The sequence below is a fragment of the Cygnus olor genome, chromosome 5 (assembly GCF_009769625.2).
Source record: "Cygnus olor isolate bCygOlo1 chromosome 5, bCygOlo1.pri.v2, whole genome shotgun sequence".
NCBI classification, from domain to species: domain Eukaryota; kingdom Metazoa; phylum Chordata; class Aves; order Anseriformes; family Anatidae; genus Cygnus; species Cygnus olor.
In genome coordinates this window covers 32,103,899-32,128,663 of record NC_049173.1, presented here as the reverse complement: position 1 = coordinate 32,128,663, position 24,765 = coordinate 32,103,899, and the positions used below count along the sequence as shown (strand labels likewise).

General features: G+C 43.1%; 1 protein-coding gene across 2 annotated transcripts in view; it reads left to right on the top strand.

Moving 5' to 3' along the window:
• The window catches only part of C5H11orf49 (chromosome 5 C11orf49 homolog), a 79,572-nt gene extending 55,096 nt beyond the window's left edge, over positions 1-24,476 (top strand). For both annotated transcript variants that reach the window (XM_040560070.1, XM_040560071.1), the window contains exons 4-9: positions 10,381-10,465; positions 15,927-16,012; positions 18,582-18,777; positions 20,360-20,469; positions 23,255-23,318; positions 23,796-24,476. In XM_040560070.1, coding sequence (XP_040416004.1) covers positions 10,381-10,465; positions 15,927-16,012; positions 18,582-18,777; positions 20,360-20,469; positions 23,255-23,318; positions 23,796-23,976 — 722 coding nt within the window. In that variant the 3' untranslated portion in view covers positions 23,977-24,476. The remainder of the gene's footprint in view (positions 1-10,380; positions 10,466-15,926; positions 16,013-18,581; positions 18,778-20,359; positions 20,470-23,254; positions 23,319-23,795) is intronic.
• The last annotated feature ends 289 nt before the right edge of the window (positions 24,477-24,765 follow it).

Genomic DNA, 24,765 nt, shown 5'->3' with positions numbered 1-24,765 from the left:
AAATGTATTACACTGTAAAATAGATGGCATTTAAGTTAAATTTTGACAGAAATGCATGCTGTCCATATGAAACTTCCTGAATTAATGGACATATGAAGAGTTTAGAACTTGCTGGGCTGAAATTTAAAGAATGCCAAACAATTTCTATTTTTTTTAGTAAATGTTTGTGATAAGTTCTTCTTTTAAAATGTAGGGGAAATACAGATAAAATTAACTTATTCCCTTCTCTCTTCTGTGTGTGTGGTGGGAGCATACTGCTCACTAGAGTATTTAAGAGTTAAAATCAAGATTGAGGTTACAGAACCTTGGCCAAAAGCATACCCTTAAAAGGGGTGGTTGGATGCCTTGTTGTTTCAGGTTTCTCTTAGTGCATTCATTCTGCTCTGCATTCAGACCAGTTCTGTAGTGGTAGTCATTCATAATCATTAATCTAGCCCATTGTTATTGTAATGGGCTGCAAACACTCTGTGGAGCTTACATGCTCCACTGCCTTTCCTTCTAAATAACCAACGGTGACTTCTGCTGTCTTGTCATTAACCGGATAACCTTTCTCCAACCAGTTCTCTTATTGACTCGTTTAGTTTCAGGTTCATTTTCTTCTTAGGTTTTTACACTCATAAAAGAGATTTAGTGTCAGAGTGTTCAAGAGCATTTTATGTGACAGAAAAACATTGTCAAACTGTGGCTTCGTGTACTCCAATGTTTGTTTCTATGAATAGAGGCTTTAACTGTTGACTCAGAAGCTCCTAAAAAAAAGTCTTTTCACACTGTTTTCCTCAGCATTATAATTAGTAAAAGAAAATTGGAGAAAACTAGCTAACAGTCTGGGTGCTTAGGATTGTACAGCACAGTTTGTGGAAAACCTATATATAAATGTACTGTGCAGTGCAGCCAAAGAATGGCCAGGACTATGAATGGCTTTCGGTTCTTGGTAGGTTCATGTTTAAGTCAAGTTGTTGACCCAGGTGAACACAAGTTTACAGAGAAAGATGTGCCGGACCATTCAGTGCTTTGTGGATCACAGCGAGCTTCATCCACAATGAGTTGACTGCTTTGCATAATGGCATACTAAATTATGCTGAAATGTTTTGTCAGTCTTCCATAGGGTGCTTGTAGCAACTGCATTGTTCCCTGAAAGCCTCTTCTGAAACAGTAGATAAAAGTCCAAAACATTCCAGCTTCATTCATTGTTCTGGGGAAATTGTTGACCGTTGCACTTCATGCTTTGTATGTGCCATGTGGAAGTCTGAAATGCTTGGGAAATTCGATGTATTTGAAATACTTGATTCTACTGGAACTGGTTCACCAGAACCTTTTGTTGGTGTTTCCTGGAAAGGTCAGGCTAGAAAGAAACTGTAAGTCAAGGAGTTCTTTGACCTGAAATTGCTACAGCACTCTGCAGCATTTCCAGAGTTCATCGTACGTCCTTTCTTTCCTCTTTCTAAGACAATGCCATAGCTTTTCTTCTGCTCCCAGACCCTCTGTGCATGACACAGATGAGCTGTCTGCCAGCCAACTACTTCTTAGGGCTTCCAAAACAGAAAGAAAATAGCAGGCAGTAACAGAAGACTCTGTGCCTGTCCTTGGCCATGGTCCCATTACTGTCACAAGACCTAGTATGCATCTGAGGGAGGGGGGGTTGTACCGTAAGGTCCTGTGTTGCATGAGATGCAGCTGCATACCACCTGCCCTTTGCTCTACCCTTCTCGTGATGTGTAGCTATGAATTCTTTAGCTGTTTTGAAGATCTTAAGCTTAATGACAACTTGTTTTCTTGAATAGAGCCTGATCCACATCTTGCCTAAAGATTACTGATGCTGTTTGAGAGCTTGGGGAAATGTTGCTGGTCCCCTCCAGTGAAGTGTTGCCGGCATTCCTGTAGCTCACTATTAAGATTGCTGTGGGTCCCGTTTCAAGTGGTTGAGCAGTCTGCCCCCCAGATGGCCAGAACTCCTACGGGAATGTTTGCTCCTTATTGTTTACACGGCCACTTAGCTCTGGCATTGGATTGATTATTTTCTCAATGAGAGACTGAAATTTCTTCAAAGTGAGGAAAATCAACTGTTGAACAAGATAGAGGCAGTCTCTCTCTCTTAATTCACCTGTCATTTGGAAGATCTGCTAGCTGCGTCTTCAGTGACATGATGGTGAAATGAAAAAAATGGTTTCACAGATGACACACGCAGAATGCCAAATGTCACAGCATTTTAGTTTTAAATTAATCTCACTCTGTAATTGTACCTTATTTCTGATTTTCCAGTTCATCTGTATTAAGAGCCAGTCTTGTTTGTTTTGTTTTTGCTATATGTATATTTGATGGGTTAAAGTGCCTGTTATTACCTGATGTTGTTTCCCTTGTCAGGTACCTACAGGCTGAGGATTACCAGGGGTAATTTCTGCTCGGTCACAGGTTTACAGTTACCCAAGAATATACAGCATATTGATTCTCACGCTAAACTTCAGATGTTAGGGTATGCCTAACATTTCTTACTTGGCTTTGTAATGCCTCTAAATATGATGGAAAGCCATAAATTTTTATTATTTAGTCCACCAAACCAGCTTCAGGCCTATGTCCTTTGAAGAAGGCCAAATGTCCTTTTGGATCATACTCAAAGAGCTGAGCATATCTTTAGGATTATACATGCTTCTGAATATACAAAAAATTATCTTTGCAAACATGAAAGAAGGCTGCATGGAGAAAATTGGAAGTCTATGTAGCAAATAAAGTTTTATCTACTATTTGTTTGCTGTAGTCAGTAGTAGTTTGAGAAATTTAAACCATCCCTTTTCGTTTGTTGTCTTCTATCTTCTACTTCTGAAAATACTGTCAGAAGTTGTGGTTATGTCTTCTTCCTTATTACTTGCTGTTCTTGCACTTCAAGAACTCTGAATTCTTTAAAATCCAGCTTCATTCAAAGTCCCAGCCTAAACACAAAGTCCCAGCTAAAACACAAAATGAAAGAGTTAACGTTGCCTTTAATGTTTCATTAGGGTTTTAGAGTTAGGGTTCCCAAAGTAGGTGGAAAGTTCATACTTGAGTTATGTTTCAGACTGTGGGTTCAGGGATACCACACTGATGATGGTTAAACTCTTCCTCTGTTGGAATGTTTTCTTTACAACCATGAGAGTTGAGAACGTTTTTTGTTTCTAATGAAAGTTTAAATTCTCGAGTTTCTGGATGTGCCATGCTAGCCACATAAGCATGCCACATGATAGCTTTGGACTGTACCTTTGGCACAGCTCATCCTGCCCTGAGTAACATTCGCTCTAAGCTGAAGTAATTCTGCCACATGAAATGTTTTATACTGCAGGATAATTACAGGGAATTTGAAAGGAACTAGAGGATGATTGAAAGTTTGCATAAACAGCAAGATTCTGGATTTTGGAGATAGAATTGGAGCAGTTCTGTATAGATTCATGTTTTATTGTTAATCTGGCAAGTGGCTTATTGATAAAAGGGCTCAAGATCCCTTAAGGGCAGAAAAATAATCACACCATCTAGAGGATTTTATTTAAAAAAAATAAAATCTTTAGCTCACTCAAAATGTGGTGCTACTGGAGCTTTGCCTGTAATAAGCCAGCTGTTCAGTGAATTTACTGTTCATATGAACTGTTCAGGTTCCCTTCAGGACTAATACTTTTATTCTTTATTTCAGCTGCAGCTGTATCTTTTCCTTCTTACCTGAGTGCCTTAAAACTAGCTTTCTGCTCAACCACAGTGCTAATCCTCTCAAACTGTTCTCTCTTTCAGCACTCCCCCAACAAATCTTTTTAGGTCAGTCTGCTTTAGCTCTCCACTATATTTGTCCTGAGTCTGACACAGGTTGTTCCAGGCAAATCTCACTAAATCTCTGTCACTCTTTTCTTCTTTTTCACATCCAAAGCTGGGTCTTTCTACCTCTTGTCATCAGGAGTCACCTAAATATACTACTGTTTGCAGCTGTGCTCCAAAACACCTTGTGAAGGCTAGCTGCCTGCAGCAGCTCTCTCACATCTGGTTCTGGCAGGATTTTGCAAATGTTCTCAGGTCAGTAGAGGCAATCCAGCGTGCAGCCAGTGCTTCAAGTACCCTTCAGGAAGAATTCACCCACAGAACCAAACTTTAGCAACTCTGAATTCTTCAGTTATCCTGCCTGCCTTTGCTGTTGTGTCAGACACAGTCTTCCAGGGTCCTGAGTCTTCCTGAGGATGCCCTGGGATCCATTCTGGAAGGACCTAAATGGTATCCATGGAAAGAGCAAATGGGATTTGTAAGTAACCTGCAGTCAGCTGCCTGCTTGGATATAGTAAGGATGCCAGAATTTGAGTCTTAGGAGTGTATCTGATAGCAGAGTGTTAACAAACTGTCTTAGCAGTGTAATGCAAATTCAGCCAGCTGACCTGAACCTACTTTTAATTAGAAGGATCATTAATCCTATGACAATAGGATTGCATATCCCAGACTTATGAATTAAAACACCTTAAGCAGGGAATTACCTGAGCCTGTCTAGGTTTATCTCTGCTGAAAAGGAGAGGCTCTCCCTCTACCTTCTCTCTTCCCTGCACCTCTCCACAGCTTACTTTGCACAAGCTTTCATCACATATATTTGAAAGTCAGTTCAATTCATTAGCCACAGGGAGAAGTTGAATTTTCTCATAAAGGGTCTGCTGAACTCCAGAGCTGGTACCAGGGGTCGTTCAGAACCATGTGGCCAGCTGCAAGAAGGGGAGAGGGGAGAAGGGTAGAGGGGACCCTTCCAGTGAGAGGAAGGTTTTAGACTGTCTTAGCTGCTTCTTGACCTGCACCGTTAGGAAGGCAGAGGTAATGCATCCAGTTATTAACACTAGTCCTTTAAAGCTTCATATGTCCAAAATTCCATGTAAAGCACACGATCTTGCGTTGATCCGTGAAACAGATCTGACCATTGCACTCTATAAAATATTTACTAGAAACCTTCCTTAAAAAAGGGAAGCTGGTTTTGAGCTAACCTGGCAGAAATCTTTGGCTACAGTACATTTTCCTGTCACTTAAAAGTAACTGTTAGGTCTCTGACAGTTTTCTTTTGATTTTCCTATGGTCTTAGGACTATTTTCTAACTTGCTTGAAAAATAAAGAAAATAAGTTTTTAAAATAAGACAAATGCACGTTCCGGATCTTGTTTTTGTTTATTTTCTCTCTCCTCTTGTCAGTGAAAAAAATAATAAAGAATTAGTCAAAGGAACAGCACTTGAATGTTTTTATTTTCTTAAAAATTCTTATTAATTCTTCAAGTTACAGGAACAGATCTTTTTCATGATTGTTCATAAAATCTCCCAATGTAAAATTTTATAAATGATTAACTAAGGAAGATTTTTTTTAATTAAGTTTAAAGTTTTATGAGGAAGAAAGGAAGAAATGTTTTTTTTTTTTACACAACTATGTAATGCTGTGTAGTTCTGTGCATGTATTCATTTTCCTAGAGTTCTCGTTTTTCTGTTTGTTATTAGAGCTAGATGTACGGGAGGTGAGGAAGTGAGGTTATCAGTATCCTGTGAATGAGACGTGCAGAGTGCAGCCTATTAGTCAAATGAGAGTTGGGAAGTTGCAGTATTATCAGTAGATGTGTTTAAATATGTATATATATATTTTTTTGTAAGATTGCAGCTCCTATAGGCAGCACAAGAACACCTAGACTTTTATTTTTAGGGGCTTTGTTTTCATTCTTTACAAGATTACAAGACTGTACAGATATGGAGAGAATCCTAAGAATGTGATATATATACCAGAAATCCTAAAAATCTAAAGGCCAAGAAAGACTCTCCCAACATTTAAAATTACATTTGATTATTTATTAGGCTGTTCTCTGTTATATTTCTAGGAGTCTGATTTACAGCTCTCTGACTTTATGACTCTTGAATGACGTCGTGACTGTGGCAGAAAAGCAGTCTGTGGAAATTTTTTGTCCTGCCATAATCCAAAGGGGAAGGCTACATTGCTCAGGGCTCCAGCCTGTTTGGGTAGTTGTATATGAAATATGATGGGAATAAGGAACTTTAATTTATATTCATCAAGGAAATCCTTCGGTTTCTGGGGAGTTACTAATGTGGCTTTTTGGGTCAGATTTCATACACCAACTGCGATAAATATTCTTCTACTGCTTTTGGCATATTTATATCTGTCATAGTGTTGTGACAGCACTGTAGATAGCTACCCTTTGTGCCGAAAGCAGCCTAGATATAGCAGCAATGACTGCAATTCAAGCTAAGTCCTAAATATTTATTGGCTTCCTGGGCTGATTTTACAGCCTTCACTGAGCTCCAGGCTTCTGTGGCTGGGCTGCTGTCAGTAGGAAAGACAACTGGTTTAAAGATAGCTCAGGTATGTCTGCACTGCACTCTATTCAGGACACTGATAGCAGCATAAACTCATCATTTAGCATTCCTCAAGTTTGCATCATTTTGCGTTAGGTGCTACCTGTCAGCTGCACACAAACACCAAAGGAAGGTGGTAAAAAGAGCCTATGTTTTAAAAGCCAAGGAAATATGAAGTAGCTGCCTCCATACTTCTCAAGTGTGGGACCATTTTTATCCAGAAAGCAGTGTTTGTATTCCAAGACTATTCCACATGGACAAACATCCTTTTCCACTGTATCTCTGAAATGTACAGATGAGTCTGCCCCAGGCACTAAAGGCCAATAAACTAATCATGGACAGTAAGAGGTGGTAGGGAACAGCCTGCATTTTCCTAGTAGCACAGTAGCAGCAGGCTGGGCAGGTGTTTGACGACCAGTACAGCAAAAATTGAGATTAAACAGTTGAGCTTCCTCTGCAACTTCAGTCATACCCATTTACTTTTTCCTCTACTTTTTCTGTTAAGCCTCCCAGCTCCTCCTTAGTGGACTGCTGTTTTAAAATCACTCTGGAGTTTGTCGATTAGCTGTTCTACAGCAGAAGAGCAAAGCATTATTTTCAGCTGTAAATGAACACGATTAACATGCAGATTGCAATCAGTCTCTCTCCATCCTTAAGCACATGGTACAATCGAGTTTGTTCCACTGTGAGAGCATGGTAGAGTGCATATAGCTCACTGCCCTATGCTATGGGGTCAGATTTAAACTCTGTGATTTGCTTCATTTGTTACTGGAACTTGAGATACAGTAATTTGTGGTAGCAACCAAAGTAGCAGTTGTGGATTCCAGTTTTCACTCATTCTGACTGGTACCTTCCTTCTTTTCTTTCTTTCTTCATCATGCAGCATTGAACACTATTTACTCAGCTGTGGCCTGGAGACAGGAAGGAGCAATGTGGTCATGCACCAAAACTGCCCTTGTTTATTCCAAGCAGCTCTTGGCAGACAATATGGTGCATGGGCAAATGTAATTTTCTGCATGGTCTTCACTGACCTTGCCGTAGGGAATAGGAAAACAGTCATCACAGCAAACTGTAGACACCTCCTAAGGTCTGCGGTGATCCCCCTTCCTGTGTAATAGGTACCCATCCATAGTCTGAGAACTGATATGATTTATTGGTCGGATGCCTGGGGTGTCTACGGGCTGAGTTGCGTTCTGGTCTGAGAGAGCCTGCCTGCATACTGCGATGACTCATCTGAGGGTGCCCTCGCTCCAGGCACAAGCAGCGAGAAGGAAAGAGTAAAGAATGAGCTTCTTCCTTTACAGCAGGAACTTCTCTGCACCACCTCAGCTTTGTGTGCAGTTCCCAACTAAAGAGACCACTTGCTCAAAGACTGAAACTGCAATTAATTCTTCACTTGCACTGAGTATAAACATCACCTTCTGATGTGCTGGCTGGAGAGATCTCTGCCACCCTTTCCCAAAGTCCTTTTGAGCAGACTTGTGCTTTAGCTGTATGTTGCTTTGTGGTTTTGTGATGAAGGAGTGAGGATGATGCTGTGACTCAATACAAAGAGGGAGGAGAAAAAAACATCATAAATGATTATTAAGTTTTTAAAATATGTTAATTCCAGCAAGTGAAAGATCTCTGTGCCTCAAAACTAATGCTTGCTTAGGGCCCAGTTACCCTGTTAAGCTGCTTTTGTCTAGAAACCTCACAGAGACTGTGAACAAGGATGCATAAACAGGAATTTGAACTTAAGCAAACCAGAAATGTAAACTGAGTATTGGGTAAAGCTTCCAAATGGTGTGACTCCTTGAGGACCAACGTGTAAACTTTTTAGACAAAGATCAAGATTTTAATGCTCAGCATTATTCAAAGCAAGATTTAGAAAGCCTTGAAGAGTAGTTGTTAGAGGCCCATACCATACTCTTCAATTATGAGAAAGTGTCTGTTTCAAAAGAGGCTTTTTTATGCCCAGCTTCTCTGGTTTCCCTAACCTGCTCCATGTGCTGAGCTAGCTGAGGATCATTTCATGAAGCCTGCATGTACCTTAGCTGCTCAGATTGCTTCTTTAAGAACTTAGGACCAAAATCTCTATTGCTAGAAATGAATGTTGGACTAACAAAATAACCAAGAAGAATCTTTTTTTCTCCATGTTGTTTCACGAAGCAGAAATAGTCAGTTGGCGTTTGGCTGAAAAATCAGTTCAAAATAGCAACTTCCAAGCTCAGATATATGCTGACATATATGCAAGCATCTGCAATGAAGGGCAGCCTCTGAACTGTGTTTTAGTAAGAAATGACAATAGAAAAAAGTTATAGTGCCCTCCATATTCTGAGACATCTGTCATTTCAGTGCAATCACAGAAATTGAATTCAGCTCAGTGTTCATATTTGGGAAGAAGAGAGATTCTGATGTACTTATCCCTATAGCAGAAAAGGATGCACAGATCCCTGCGGTGGTATTGCAGTTCAGCACAGGCTGGGACCTCCTTCTGTTACAGCAGATTTCTGGCTGCAGAGTTGGCTTTTCCAGACAGAGCACATTTTTTTCCTACTCATTATTCAAAATAATCTCTTCATAGCATGACCCTAAATCTAAGGTGCTTCATGAGACAGAATGTCCTCCTGAGAGCAGTGCAAAATATGGAATTCTAGACAGCATCCATAATGGATGTTGAAGAGCCTGATGACAGTGTTTTTCAGCTCTAGAGTTTCCTGAGCAGAAGAGAGAAGAATTAGTTCTTTCCTTTTTTTCCTCCACTTCCCTTACTAATAATGTAGGCAAAGGAAAAGTCTGTAACCTGATTTTGATGACAGTCATCCTGCAATATTTCAATAGTCAGCATTGAAAACATTACTTTGGCTGGGTTGGATGTCGCAGTGAAATGTCCTTTGCTATTGAATACCTGCCTCTTGAAACGTCAGACAGAGGTGTAGCGTTCTCTCTTAGTTTTGTGGAACTATCAAGCTTTGAGATACGAAGAAGTTGTGGCTATCACCTGGGACAAGGTTGATTATTTGGATGGGAGTTTTGGGGCTAAGGAAGGCTAAGATGTGTCCGTGGTAACAGACCTGATGTTCTGTACCTCAGTCCTAGTGCCTGTGCCCTTTGGATTCCCTCCTTGACTACTACTTGGCTCTACTTCCACCCCTGGCTCTTTCTTCCATACTTGACATTCTTCTGTATATAGAAGTACTGCAAAATTGCTGCTGTTCAGCTAGTCTTCTCCGTAAGTCCAGTCCACAGGCTTTTGGACTGTGAACATACAATCATGTAGGGCTTTTTGACATCAGTATGTTTCCATTCCCTTGGGATCCTATAAAGTTCCCTAAGATTCACCTCTATGACTCCTGCTGAACCACAGAGGGCTTTCTTGACCAGTCTTTCACAAAGCAGCTCCCTAAAACATGAATCATTTGATTGCTTTTCTTGTGTTTTTTGGATCTTTGTTCCGTGCTTCCTATAATAGAGTGACCAGATTTGTACACGTTATTCCAGAAGAGACCGTCCAGCTGCCTTACCGAATGCCAAAGTAATAACGTCTGTGGTTTATACATTGTAGCCTTCCATATACAACCCCAAAACCTTGTTTGCCTTTGTTACTGCTGCCAGATGTTCTGTGGATGGTTTTCAGGCTTATTGTGGTGAATGTCACCATGCCAGTGAATTTCAGCAAATTTAAGCAACTTTGAAATGATTCTTTTTTCCGCATGGTTATCCTCAAGTCAAACCAAACCGTGTTGTCACTTGAAACTGCCCAGTTTTGGTTACCTCCTTTTCACACTGAATCAGGGCTACCTGTTACCGGTTTCTCTGAGGGAATCTCTTCAACAGCATTTCTCCTTTATCAGGCCCCTTTCCGATTGCCTGGTTCACTGGCAACTCCTATCTGCAGAGTCCAGCTCTGCGGGTCTGGGGAATAAGGCTAGGAGTTTTGTAGTCAGAAGTATCCAGTCTGCTTGAACTGAGAGTAGAAGAGAGCTTGAGTTTTTTCCTAGAAATGAAGCAAGGGGAGGGAACAACCTGTAAGAGAATTCTGATGTTCTCACCTCTCTTTTTCCTGCAGATTTGCTGACAGCACAGGAATACCACTGCCTGCTGCAGCTGCTCTGCCCTGACTTCCCAATGGAACTCACTCAGAAAGCAGCAAGGTGGGTCCTCATCTACTCTTTTAAAGCAAGATCAGCCCTACACACATGGACTTAGGAACTAGATCTGTGGGTAAAGATATGAACAGGGACCTTCAGCTTTTAAGATTCTGGGGAAAACAATGTTATGATTTGAGATTAAGAACAGAGTGTTTTTTTCTAGCAATGAGAAAGAATGTGTATTTGTGGTATACAAGGACTGAAATATCAGCGCAGAATGCTATTGTTGTCTCTAAATTCAGAAGATGAGTTGCATATAAAAAATGTTAGTCAAAGTGGTTTTAACTGATACCATTTTAAACTCTATTTAAAATAGTTTACCATTTTAAAAACATGTTCCTTCCCCCCCACCCTCCCCAGTTTCCTGTGTTTGATCACATGTAAAAGGTACTAAGCTCTGAAGGATTGCCAGTGTTTTAAAGTACTTTAGCTAAGAACATGGTAGCTAATCTGTTTGAAATTTTATTTTAATCTAGACAAGGCCTAAAGCAGATAGATGGCTCAGGGCACTGATAAGGTGATATGGGATTTTTTTGCTGTTAGTGCTTGCTGGTTCCAGTCCAGCCCGGGCAGTTGATTATTAACTATCTGATAGTGAAAATGTAATAAGCTATATACATCTGTTGGGGTAGGGGGTCAGTTCAGATCTCAGTAGGAGTACACATACATATATATAATCACAGCAAGATTACTGAATAAATACTTTAATTCCTAGCCATCTCAGTAGAAGGGGCATGGAAGTTAAAGGCTTTTCATGGACCTAGATATAACATTGGAAACAGAATCCAGGCATGTGATCAGGATGATAGCTGCTGCCTGTGTTGCTCACAGCCTGCATAACGAAGAGGTCCTCATTTTCTATCTTTCATTCTGTTATCTTTCTTCAGCATCAGAGTCCCTTGAAAAGTATATTAAGAAAGGAGAATGAAAAAGTGTTATCCATCTGCTAGTACTTCCACTTGGCTGATTCTCTGAATTCTTCCCAGGCTTCTCTGTTCTGCTGTCCGAATTGAACCGCAGTTAAAGCTGTGTTGCTTCAATTAATACTAAAAGAGGAGCGCTACCATTCCCTCTAGCTCATCAGCAGGCCTTCTGGGCTCTGCGGAATACAGTTGCTTGGCCTCCAATGCTGGACTAAGAAAGAATGCCGACCCTGTAGCAGGAATCTAGCTGCTGCTTCCTTTCATGGAGGTACTACAGCACCAGTCCGATGTGCGGGTGTGCATTTCAGAGAGCTCCAGCTGAGCTGAGCAGGAATTTTTGATGGTGCATGAAAGGAGTCTTCAGCATATCTACACATGTTATGATGTTTGTGTCAAGGAATTTAATCCACAAGGCTGTTGTAAACTAGAGGCCCCATTCAGGGGCCTGCTGCGCTGTTGTGCGTGTGCCTTAGAGACAGACAAGCCAGCTTTGGGAGCAGGTGTTAGAGAGAAATGAGATCTCTGTCTGAGGCACCCCAGCTCAGGTGGGGATGACCTCACTCTTGCTGTTGGCTGGCCAGAGATTTACTTAAACATCACTGTTCTTCTGTTACGAGATAATTTGGTTGAGCAATTTTAATAAAACTCGTCATGTTTCTAAAACATCTTTCTCATTGCTTCTAACTGCTGCTCTCTCTCACTCTTTTTCCTTGTTCTTGCCCCATGCTACTGCTTATTCTGGTTCCCACTTCCTATTGTCCTCCTTGGTTTCTCCAGTCAGGAAGGTGAGCCCTGCAGGCTGCCTTCCAGCACTGGTTGCTTACATCCTCGCAGAGCAGGAATGGCACACGCCAGACCTACTGACATCGCTTCTCCTTCTGTCCGCACACCCCCAGCAATTTTGGTGCTGATTTGCCTTGGGGAAGGAATTAAGCGAAGTGGTGGCAGGAGTAGCCCCAGCATTCGCTGCTACAGCCAGGACCCGTGTAATTGTTGGAGCAGCCACAGTGGTGGTCCCAGCGCTGCCTGGCTGAGACGATCTCACAGCACGGTGCGCTCCACTTGTCCTTGGGCTGTTGCTACGCGCAGATAACAAACACTGGAAGGGAACAGGACCTGGAAATGTCAGAGCAGAAGAACAGAGGCTACAACAATATAGGTTTTATTAGCATTACACCAGAGACCTCCATTTGTCTGTACCTGGTGCCACACAAATGCAGAGGTCATAACCCCCCAAAAAGCCAAGCTGTAAGTGAGATTTCTTGGACTTTTTTTTTTCCTTCAAAGGGCCATACGCATTAGCAGATTAAAGATCTTAATCTACAGAGATACCTTTGATCTTCAGAGGCACCTTCTGGCTTTCTGAATCTTGAAATTGCAAAAGAGCAGAAAAGGAAGGGATTTTCAGGTTTGGCACTGGGATCTCAGGACCCGTACCTGAGCACTGACTTCTCTCTTGTAACAGAAACCCACGGAGCTCACTGCCTGCATTACAGCAGTGGGAACCAAGTAGGTCACAGGTCCCATGCTGTTTTATGCAATATGGGAGCTCACGCTGCACGGGTCACTGCTAATGGAAGCGTACTTCTGTTGGTAAAAGATTGCCTGAGAGTGCAGATCTTGCCCTTTTTTCGTGTTCCATTTATTTTTGCCTCTGTGTATCAGTAAACTAACCAAGTCCCTGAAGACCCATTTGAGCCAGCCTGGCCTTAAGACACATAGTGTCAGTTAGCCCTTAATGGTAGCAGGGAACAGTAAAAGTCCTTTCAACTTGCCTGGTCTAGAGTTTGTCCTGGGGACATCCTGTCTAGTCTGGGTTTCTGAGATTTTCACCACAGCCAGCAGATGATAAAGTTTCCCCACTGGCACAATAGCAAGGCTTTCCTGTCAGCCAAACCCGCTTGAACCCTGAAAGACCACTACAGCCTTATCAGAGTCCCTGAAGTGGAGGCATCTTTCTTCCGTCCTTTCCAGAGTTTCTCCTTAATTTTCATTATTCATTAAGTGCTGACTACTAACCTCGTAAATAAGTGTGTGCCCCTAAGGGCTTAAAATCTAATTTGGACAAGAGTGAATAAAGAAACCCTTGAAATATCAGCTACCTGATGAACTCTTTTGAGTTCCAGTTCAGACTTTTCAGATTTCATTCTCAGTTTAGCTCCTGCTGGCTAGGTTACAGACCATCAATGGCTGGGATTCTCTCGTTGCCAGATACTTCAGGGAAGATGTACAGATATGTTGCATGTGATGCTCTCTCAGCTTCCCTGGCTGCGCAGTCAGCTGGCTATTTGGGGGAATAGCCAGCTGCAGTCAATCTCCTCATAAATGATTGTATTGGATTTAAAGACTTCTCAACATTTCCGGAGTGCAGGCTCCTGGGCCAAGTGGAGTCAGTAACCCAGCACCAGAGTGCACCTGCTTCTATTTAGACGCTCCTCCGTTACATATGTGCCGTACAGCCCTCCTTAGAGGCTCCTTGCTGTCTCTAACAGCAAGAAATGTTAAATTCTCAGACCTCTGCCCACTTCCCGATGCTCTTCTGTAAGTAGCAGAGTGGGACTTCCTGCTGCAGGGCACACCCATTGACCGTAGCTTTAGATTTAAAACAAGTGAAATTAGTTGATTGTTGTGAGGGTGATGTAATACTGTCTGTACACAAAATGAATATGTAAAAAATCTCTCCACTATTGTTCTCCTGTTTCTCCAGGATGAAGAAATGCACTGGTAAAAGCTTTGGAGATCGTGCTTTGAGGGTATCTGGGAGACAGACCATTATTTCAAAGGAGGGATTGCAGCTTCTCAGTGATGTGGCCCATAGCATTTCCAGTGCTTAAAGAGTGGTTGGAAATGCCAGTAGCTGAGCAATATTGCCTGAGAGATGAAGATGCTCTGCCTGCCAGCTTCAAAGCTATTTCCTTGATGTGGCCACTGACAATCTTAGTAACATGCTTATTAGTGAGAATTAAGCGCTGAACCTACTGCTTCTTTAGACAGGAGGAGGAGGCTTCTGGAACATAATAAATAAATCAGAAGCACTTTGACATCTTCAAAGGGTTTTGTTTTAAATACTGGCTTTTCTCCTGGGGACCCTCTTAGCCCCAGCCTTTCTTCTTTGAAATAATTAATTCAAGCTGCTCTGCATGTTTGATTTTGCCACAGTGAACAGAACTGGTCTGAGTGGCGGGGAAGTAAGCCTCTTGCAAGATCCTCTAACTCTTCTAGGTCAGCCTCCCACACAGCTCCCTGGAGTATTTTACATGAGACATAACAGTGTTTCCCCAGCAATGTGTTTAGACCATTGACGCTGCAGGAGTTGGTGTGAGGATTGCATTTGGCCGTGCGTTCAAAAGTGTCCTACGAGATGACCCGCAATTTGGCTATAGCGAACTGGTAATCCTTCTTGTGTGATATCCCAGATACTGACCATACAGGGTCAGTAGACCTGCTTCTGCTTAAAGTTGCATGGTGGTCCAGAAAATACGCAGCTGAAAGGAAGTGCCAACCACCTTTCTTTAACATCCTCTGAATACTGTTTTTTTTCCTGTCAAAGTGATGTGTTTCCTTCTGCTTTCCAGTCTCAGTTATCGCTCATCAGCCCAAGTTTCCTAATCCCTGGTAGTGGCCAGAGCATTGTTTTCATTTTTATATATATATATTTTTTGCCCTAACTTAGTTCTGAAATCTAGCATGTTTTCCAAAAGGAGGAGGTGGACTTTGCTATCACTTGTACTTCATCTCTGTGGCCTATTGCTGTTATATTATGTATTCGTAAAGTATGATTCAAAATAAGGATACATGTAACTCCCTATATGCACCTGGGGCTTAGCAGAGAGAAAGAAGACATTGTCCCTTGTCCAGGAAGTCTTCAGTCTCTATGAAATTTGACCTGATAATATATGAAAAGGGACTGATTCATGAGAAAGGGAGGATAGGATGTTTATGGTGGGTAATTTTAAAGCTGATTGTTGATGCAGAAGAGACATCGTGTTATTTCCTCTGTACTCCGGTGGAGTTTGACCATAGGTTGGAATTTAATAGCTATCGTTATACTTATGAATCTGAAAATAGCCTAGTTCAATAAAATCTGGTGTACAGAAGAATAGCACAAGTCTCATTCTGCTTACACCAGTATTATAATCATGTAACCGCCTGGCCTGTAGCACAGTTACTCTTTATACAGCCATGCGAACCAGCCTAGAAGTTTTACTGCCAACGTTCATTCCATCACATCCCCCAGGCTTGAATGCTTAATGTTCATCTTGCACTGGTCACACTGAAGCTAGTGTGTGATAGCACTATATTCAGGATCTTCTCCTCACCTCAGGTTCTCAGGCTCCTTTCATTTGATGTTAGGGTGTCCACATCCACGCACTGGTGGGTGTTCCCATTGCTCTCTCCTAACCTCTTACACTGGGGCAAGCTACTAGCAGTTCTCAGTTGCACATAGCTGCCTAGCTGCACTTTCTCTGGGTCTGGGGTTCCTGCTTGAAGACTTTAGTCCTTTTGGAGATGCCAAACTGTTTCTCTCATCTTATTCCTAGGATTGTGCTGATGGATGATGCTATGGATTGCCTGATGTCTTTTTCTGATTTCCTCTTTGCTTTCCAGATCCAGTTCTACTACTCAGGTAAACACTGGGAAGCTGCTGATTTCACCCTCTGGCATATCATTACAACCTTACAGCTTTTCTGTCCCCGCAGTTTTTTCAGACTTGTAAGGACACGCATGTTTTTTCACAGAGAATATATAGCTAATGGAACCCATTGATAAAAGCTATCACTGATGCCAATAGATTAGGAGGTCTCATAAGGAGGTTCCAAATTTTTATGAATAACAAGATACCTGTAATAGCTGTGGCTTATGCATGTATTTGTCTTAGCCCTGAGACATAAATTTCCAGCTTTATCTAGTGTATGTTAGCACCTAACAGTTAACTTTTACTAATTTTTTTTTCTGTAATTCTGTAATACACCATTTCTGTTTCTGAAGTACTGGTCCCTGCTGGAGACAGGATCAGAACGGCCCAGAGCAAGCCTAACCCAATGTTCTGGCCCCAACAGGGATCAGGAGTTGGTGCCTCAAAAAAAAAAAAAAAAAAAGGAACTTGGCAAATTCATACAATTCTTACCCCTAATACTCATCCAACTGCAAGCTGTTTTCAGCTCAAAATGTTTCTGAAATGCGTATAGTTTCTACAGCTTTAGAAACACCCAGGGGATTCCTCTCCTGAGGACTTTTCCAGTCTCCCCTTGAAATCACATCAACATTTAACCTCCACAACTCTCCTTGGCAAGGAGTTGCATGGGTCTGCCACGTGTTCCATGAAAAACCACCTCTCATTTGATTGAGAGCCCCTAGTTGGAAGGGAAAATGAACAGTTAATCCCTATCTGTGTTTTTCATATTATTGGTCATTTATCATATTCTACCCCTCTCCCTCAGTTTGAGTTTTAAGTAGGTGGGGTACTTCTTTTAAGATTATTGGCAGGAAAAGTACAAATCAAATACTAATAGTTTGTGTATACATATTTTTATGTACGCTCACACACACATACACATCTGTAAAAATCCTGAGGTATTTTTAAACTAAAGTTCAGGTGGCAAGGAGGAGAAACTTGGATGAACATTCATGTGCTTTTTCTTTACAGGGAGATGTTTTAAAATATGTCGGCCTGTTTGTCTTAGCCCCCTAAAATGTTGTTGAGGAAAGGAACTCATCCAGGAAACTGCTTAAGTGGGGAAAAAGAGGGAAACGTTTCCCTTATCAAGGTTAGATATGCTCCCAAGCATGGGGCACTGCTGAGGCAGTCACTCACTCGTCTTGCAGCACAGAGCACTTTCTGAAGGCAACAAAAGCTCATGGGATTCTGTCCACTCACACTGACAGTTCCTGCTGATGGGCACAACTCTTGGTTGGCCTTGATCAGGCAAAAGGGGCGAGGTCAGGGATACTGGGAGACGCTGGCTAGAAGCTGTGGTGGAGCACAGTTTGTGGTCAGAGTGTAGCCTTGGGTGGCCTGCTGATCTGATCCAACCTGTCAGTTCCCATCTTTCCAGCAGTTATGAGTCAGCTGCTATTCCTAATACAAACATCTCTATTTCTTAGTACTTCTCTGTGTATACTTCCCCCGTAACTCCCCTGTGCATATCACAACATTACCCATGACAAGTCATCAAAGAAAAACAGTTAAAATGGTGATTTTGGGTTGGGCAGAACCAGGCTTGCAGTGCCTTTAGCTGTGGACAGAAAATGTGCTTGGAAAGTTTTTCTCTGATACAACAAATATTTCCACTGAGCTGAAAAACCTCAGCACAGCCCGAGGGCCCGCTGACATCCCGCCTTTCCTTTCCACCCGCCTCACGCACATCATCACACTTCCATTCACTGGGGACATAAATGCCACTGGAGTCCTCACAAACACGCCCTTGTGTACACACACTCAGATATCCCAGCCCTGTCGCGCTCACCCAGGCACAACGCGCACACGCAGCCTGTCATACGCTCTCCCACCAACCCACACACATGCAAACCACTCCAAATGGAATCTAGATTTGTAAACTGCTGACCACATCCATAAACAAACTTGTTTAAAATTAGGCTCTTGCAGTAAACAGTGGGTAGTATGAGGAGCCTGGGGAGAGGCTTTCTGCCAACTCTAGCCCTGACCTGCCCTGGCCCTTCCTCTAGATCCCATGTAATATTTACTTTGGAGCCGCACAGAGACAAGCTGGGATACAGCCTGGAGCCCTGACTAACTTGCTCCCTTTGCTTCTGTTGCAGTACCATATATTTTGTTCCCAACTTGGATGAGTTCTCAGTTGGTGGTAACAGATAAAGAAGGAAAACTTTTGAGACTTTGCAAACTAGCTGTGTGTTTGACATTAGCTTTCACACTCCACTGCTTTATTCACGTGCTAGCCTCTGTTCCCTTTAGAAGAGTCTGAACAGAGTGGCTGGCCTCTCATAACCATCCTGACAGGGAGAAGCCAGCAACTTACATGGAAATGGCTGTTTGTGCCTGCATAATATCTGACCTGAATATGCAGGATGCCTTAGTATTGTGCTTACATTCATTTCCTGTTGGTGTCATGTGCAGCACAGAGCAGGGAATGACAATTTAATCCTGGGTCTGGTAGGTCAGGAGGATGCTTAGCTGGCTGTAGCCCTGAGTTATAAATCGCTTTCTGTTTTTTCAGAGTTCCTGGAAAGTGTTGCTGCCATTTATCAAGATCTATTGGCTGGTAAGAATCCAAATACTGTGGTCGTGCCAACATCATCCTCTGGGCAGCATCGGCAGCGACAACCCCCAAATGACTGCAACCCACTCGATGGGGTAGAGGCTTCTCTCTTCTACCAGTGCCTAGAGTCCTTGTGTGACAGATCAAAATACAGGTATGAACACAGATGTGAAGTCTCTGTCTCTGGAGACCCTTTGTAATGTTGGATCTGCGAAGAAATACAGGACTTTGAACAAGCTGTAACTTCCACATAGATCTCATTGGAGAAGTAATAAGGGAGAGATCATGGCAGAACTGCTTTAACCAAAAGAAAAAAAACAAATTCCTGGGCCTAATAGACACGGGGGAGTTGATCAGATTATTGGGCTAATTGGTTGATTTGGGACTCTGCTTTCCTTCTCACTTTTACATTGACACTTTCATCAAGGAGAGGTTCATCTACCATCATGGATTAACTAGAGGAGATCAATGAATGCAAGTGTGTTCCTGAGTGTTGAAGTACAAGCAGGCCACACTGGGGTGGATGAAGCTTTAGCACCTGGACAAGATCACGCTGCTAGTCTGTACTGGAATATGGGATGGAGCTGGTCTCCAGTTAGAGATCCCAGGCACAAGACTAGCCTTAGTTCATCAGGGGATAGAGAAATACCAAGCCTTACTGTATAGCTTTGATAGACACATTCTTCATAGTTGCAGGGAGTGAGCAGATAGTCACGGTCTAGATCCACAAAAAGACTCATGACGCAGGCCCCACCTGACTCCTGCTTTATGTAAATCGAAATTTGTGACCCACAAAATTAGTTCTGAACTACTGTCCAGTACTATAGGCATCTAAGCAGAGATTCCAGGCTGTTTGGATGTTTAAGTAACAGAAGCTCTACATTCCCTGTATGCCCCCAGAGCTTCAGCTGGGGAGGATATTGTGAGCCTATCTGGTAGGTCAGGCTGAGCACAGCACTGTGAGGGGAGACATTCCCAGCCTTTCCTCAAGTAGCTCAATGCTCAGCCAGGCTTTGGTAACCACCTTTGCCTGAGGGATCACCAGCCCACACCCACATCTCCCGGGAGTGCTACTAAGCCCTGATCTGTTCAGCACTTTCATTTCCTCTAAATGCAGCAGTTCCATTTTGCATGAAACTCTTTAAGGAGTATTAAGCAAGAGCAAGAATCATAATGATGGTATTGCCTAAAGGTCAGGGCCAGGATTTAAGGTGAGTGTAGATGAATGGGACATAGGAATTGTAGTCCCCACTCAAATATGTTTTAGGACATATTTAGTCTGTCATTGGAGAGATTTTCCTGCCCCTTGAATGTCTGTTGCTGGTAAAAGGGTGATAATAACAGTGCCCTCACAGAAATGGAAGTTTATTGACCGCTAAAAGAAAGGATTTCCTTTTTTTTTTTTTTTTTTTCTCATGAAAGAATATGATATGTCAAGAGTGGACATGTGTATATGCTTCTTAGCAGATCTGGGTTTTTCTCCCTGTCCTTGGAAAGGAGGCAGGTAAGACTGCTCCTAGGGATGTACTCCAGCTCAAACATTTTTGCTTAGCAAATTGGGAGCAGATGCAATGCCAAGTAAACAAGCTGTTGGCTATTAGTTTTAAACAGTGGGGGCAACTTGACAATATTTGAACAGGTAAATGGGCTTATTCTTCCAATTTGAGCTGGATCTTGGAAAAAAAAAAAGATGATATTTAATAGACAAGATGACCTCTTTGTCTCTCTTTTCCTAGCTGTCCACCTTGTGCTCTTGTGAAGGAAATGCTGAGTACTGCACAGAGACTGACCTTCTATGGATTCCTTTTGGCACTTGCAAAGGACCAAGGGATCAACAGAGCCCTAGGTAAGATTTCTGTGACTGGTGCAGCTCTAGATTTTCAGTTATTCTGCATTTCTGTGGAATTTCCACTGTAGTTATGCCCCAGATTTTACTTCATCAGGAAGAAAGTAGGGGAGTTTTGCATCTTTTTTTTTAAATGGATTAAACTTTAGAAACATAGCACTGCACCTTACTTGTCTGCTTGAAGCTGTGGAGCTTCTTCAACAATAAAACGAGATGTGAAATGCTGCCCTAAGACAGCAATGTTTTGCATCTTTAATAGCTGATCATTTTAGCAGAACTGTCCTTTTAACATATTTGGTTTTAAAGGTTGGATAGAGGTGGTCAGGAGGCATTAAGGTGGCTGACTGCCATAGACAGTACTGAAGTCTGAGTCTATGATTTAGCCCGTCATTCTCCCACAGATTTTAAATGACTGCTCTCATTGTCCACAAGAAAAGAAGGCACACCTCATGGGAAAACCTCTGCTGCCTCCTTGGCTCAAAGACTCAAACTGAGCCTAGTCTTTCCAGCGCATGCCACATCTTCCCCTAGATCAGTGTGATCTTGATACTGTATTTACCTATGGCCTACTGAAAATCTGGTGTTATAAAACACAAAATTCTGGTACAAAATTCTGTACCAGACTGCTGTGGAAAACAGAGGGATTACCAAGCAGTAATCACTGCTCATTTCCATGTTGTGATGATGAATATAGCTAAAGAGCAGGGAAGCAACGTATTGCATTGACAAAAGACTGTGTACTCTGTACATAATTCAGACACATAATGCTGTGTTGCCCTCCTGTGACTTGGTTGTGCTCCTCTTCCTCCTGCAATGGGGAACAGAAATGGCATTTTGCATTTGACAAGGAGAAATGTTTAAAAGTGTGGAGGCTCACACACCTTCACTCTACTTAGCAAATCATCAAGTCAGTAAGGATAAGCTTTCTCTTTGGGTATCCTCTCCCTCTACTCCCAGGCCTGAGTATCTGCCAATCCCCATATTTCAAAGACAAGCCTTAGTGAAAGGATGGTGTACCTTGCCTGAGGGCTTGTTCTTTTGCACAGGTGTGTCATAGTAGAAGTGTCCCCTCCCTGGCTGAGCCTCTTCTTCCAGCAAACAATTTAAGCTGCTAATGCCCCTCTGGGGAAGGGCTGCTTACCCAGCAACATGGAGATTATATATCAAAGGTGCATGAATACAGCCCTGCAATCCCCTCTGCAAACAGGTTTAGGAAGCTGTGTACTCACTGGGGCAGGTGATGCCTGGATTGCACCAAACAAATTCTTTTTTCCTTTGCCCTACAAAATCCACTTCCAATCGAGTGCAAAGAAAACAGATGGGCAAAAAAAGATTCTGCCCACAGCTTCCATTGTGCCATCTACAAAGTGTGTGGGTTTTCCTTTCCGTTAATGTGGGCCTGGCCCCTGGCCCTCTGCCAGCCTGCTGCTGAGGCCTCTCACAGAGGAGGGGCAGCAGCCGCAAGTCTGACAGGTGCTAGCATCTTGGCAAGGAAAAGAGGATTCTTTTCCTGGTGTCTTTTAATCTCTCCTGAAGGGTGATTTCAATAGTTTTTGGTCTGTAGGCGATCACAAGCTCCCCAAAGCCCTTCAGCAAGGGCAGTTTCAGGCAAAGGAGCTTTCAGTCAGGATGCCTGCCTGCTCTCCTGTCTCATAAAGCCAGTGGCCCCCCTAGAGCAGGGGTAGGGATTACAGCAGTTCATTCTGGCTGGGGTAGCACTGATGAATTTGTCAGGCAAATGGGAACCTGCAGCCTAACTCCAGTGTTAACGTAGATTTGTGAAACCTTTAAGTGTCATTTACTGACTCTCCCAAGTAGTTCTTGTGCCCCAGAGACCTCACTGCATTCTGCAAACACAGAAACAAGTTAAACTTTAGCTGCTTATTCTTTTAATTTACTGTGTGAAAGCAATCAATGGACCTCCCGCCACTTGCAGTGCCAGGTTTTCCTGGTCATGTGCAAGAGGGGAAGACCAGAACTGGAAGTAGGGGAGTCGGGTCTGGTCTGAACTGCTTCTAATTTGTTAGATGCTCATTGCTACATTTTTTATGACTGCCATTTGCCTGTGTGCAAGAGGTGGCTCTCCAGCCCCTCCTTCAGGAAGGACGAAGGTGCCAAGGCCAGAAATCCGCTTTGTGTCCCCCTAGGGCAGTACAAGACCTCCTCTCCAAAGATACTGAGTGTGGCACCCAGGTCTCCTGAAAACCAAGAGTGTTTCTCGCTGCACTGTTGGTACAGATTACCAAATGCATCTTTCCTCGTGTGCAGTGGCATTGTCCCAGCAATTCCTGTCATCTCTGTGCTGACCGATCAGACCCTCCCATGGCCCCTGTGCAAGGTAGAGCTTGTTACAGGAGGGATTTCCTAAGAGCCCCATCTTCCTGAAGGCTCTGTTGTTCTGATAGGACCTGGGACTGGTAGCTATGTAGGGCAATTCACAGGGACATCACCCTGTGACAGTCAGCACTCAGTAGTTCTGTAGAGGGAACAGAACCTGCCAAATCCTTCGGGTCTTCAAGTTCTCTGAGAGGTGAGACTACTGCGTCTCCCATCTAGGCTGAGGCCCAGCTAAAGCCTGTGTGAAGGACACAGCATATGCAACATCATTCCTTGTCCGTGATCCTCAATATTCAGTGTCCATTTCTCTAATGGGTATAAGGGAGGGTCTTCTTTGTCTTGCGGGACAAATTTTGGATGCTGCTATGACTTGAGTGATTTTCTTTAAAAAGGTGACCCCTGAATAGCCTAAATCTACTCTGATATTTTTTTTTCTTCTTTGTCCCAGGGGCTTTGCCAGATAAAGGAGATTTGTTTCTGGACCCTGCCATGGATCAGGAACTTGAGAAATTGTAAGTGGAGTTGCCCAGACTAGGAGGTAAAGCAGTAGATGGAAAGTAGCTTGTTAAGGAAAGCTTCACTAAAGTACCATCCCTAGTCTTTTACTCAACTGTAAGACAATAGAGGAGCTAACAGAACAGCCTGGGCAGAGAGGGTTTCTTGGGGTGCCTTGGTGGTGCTAACAAAATCCTTAGAAAAGGCTTCAGAAACTGGGGGGGCAAATGCACCTTGATTAGGAAAAAAATTTTTGGATGATGAAAACCAGGAGCGTTAGAAGACACAGGCTCAGCCCAGATAATCTATTTTAACAGGAAAAAAAGATTTACACAGCAAGTCTAGCAGATACTAGTGAAAGGTATTCCCCATCTTTGCCATGAACATCTTTCTAGTTGGGAACAAGTCCTTTTCGCAAGTTTACTCCAAAAACGCTATGGTTAAGGCTGGAGATGACAAGCTAGGCTACTCAGCATTTGTCGTTTCTCTTCCAGGATAGCTCAGGTTTCAGGGCTTGCCATCTCTGCTCCTACCAGCTCCAGCGGGGACACTGCTAATTTGCCTGTCCGTCACTCACCCAGGATTAACTCTCCCTGGAAACCTCTCCACCATCGCCGAAAAATGGATGCTGAGAGCGAAGGCTCCAACGAAGAGACAGACTCCTCTGAAAACTGAAGGTTGTGAGGGTGGGCACTGGTCCCATCTTTGGTTTGTCCAGAACTCACTGGAGGTACAGCACCTCCTCCCAGAGCATCTGCTCTGGCCCTGGGTTATGTCCACATCACCAGTATGTGCGTGGCTGTGCCAGTCCCCGTTGCCAAGTCCACCTGTCCTTTCCCAGCAAGAGCGCTGCTTTTTTTCCTAGATCCAAATTTGTGCCGGAGTAGCTATTTCCAGCTGCAGAGTTCTGCTGCCATCTGCTGGCACGTAAGACGACAAACCAGCAGCTGCTAGAGCTGCCCGTACTTGGAAATAGCCCGGTGTTCTCTCAACCAGGGCTCTCCCAGTTCAGCAGGTGCTGGAGCAGTGGCAGCGCTAGCGCAGGCTGGGTGCCAGTGTTTTGTTGTGTAGCTGTGTTCAGACTTGGCCTAGACAATAGAGTGGTTAAATCGCCAGCGGCAGCTTTGCATTCATGCTCCATTGTAATTATTCCCAGTAAAGCTGCACCTGCATGTGATCAAAGGTAGAGAAATTCCTCAAGTTCCTAGAATAGAAGGGCTTAGGTATTGCCTTGCCACCTGTCACAGCTTCCTCCTCCATGAGTCTAAGACAAGCCAGAGCAAATAATAAGCTAGATTTCAGTAAGTACTGCATGGTGCTTTGCGGCTCCTCCCTTCTGTGAGGCCTCCCACTGCCTCCAACAGCACGTTAAGCTCATTTGCTGAAAGCAGACTTTGGAGAGGGGGGTGGAACAGAGAGATGAAAAGTCTTCAGATTGTTTGGTCACAGGTGGTGGTATGGCCT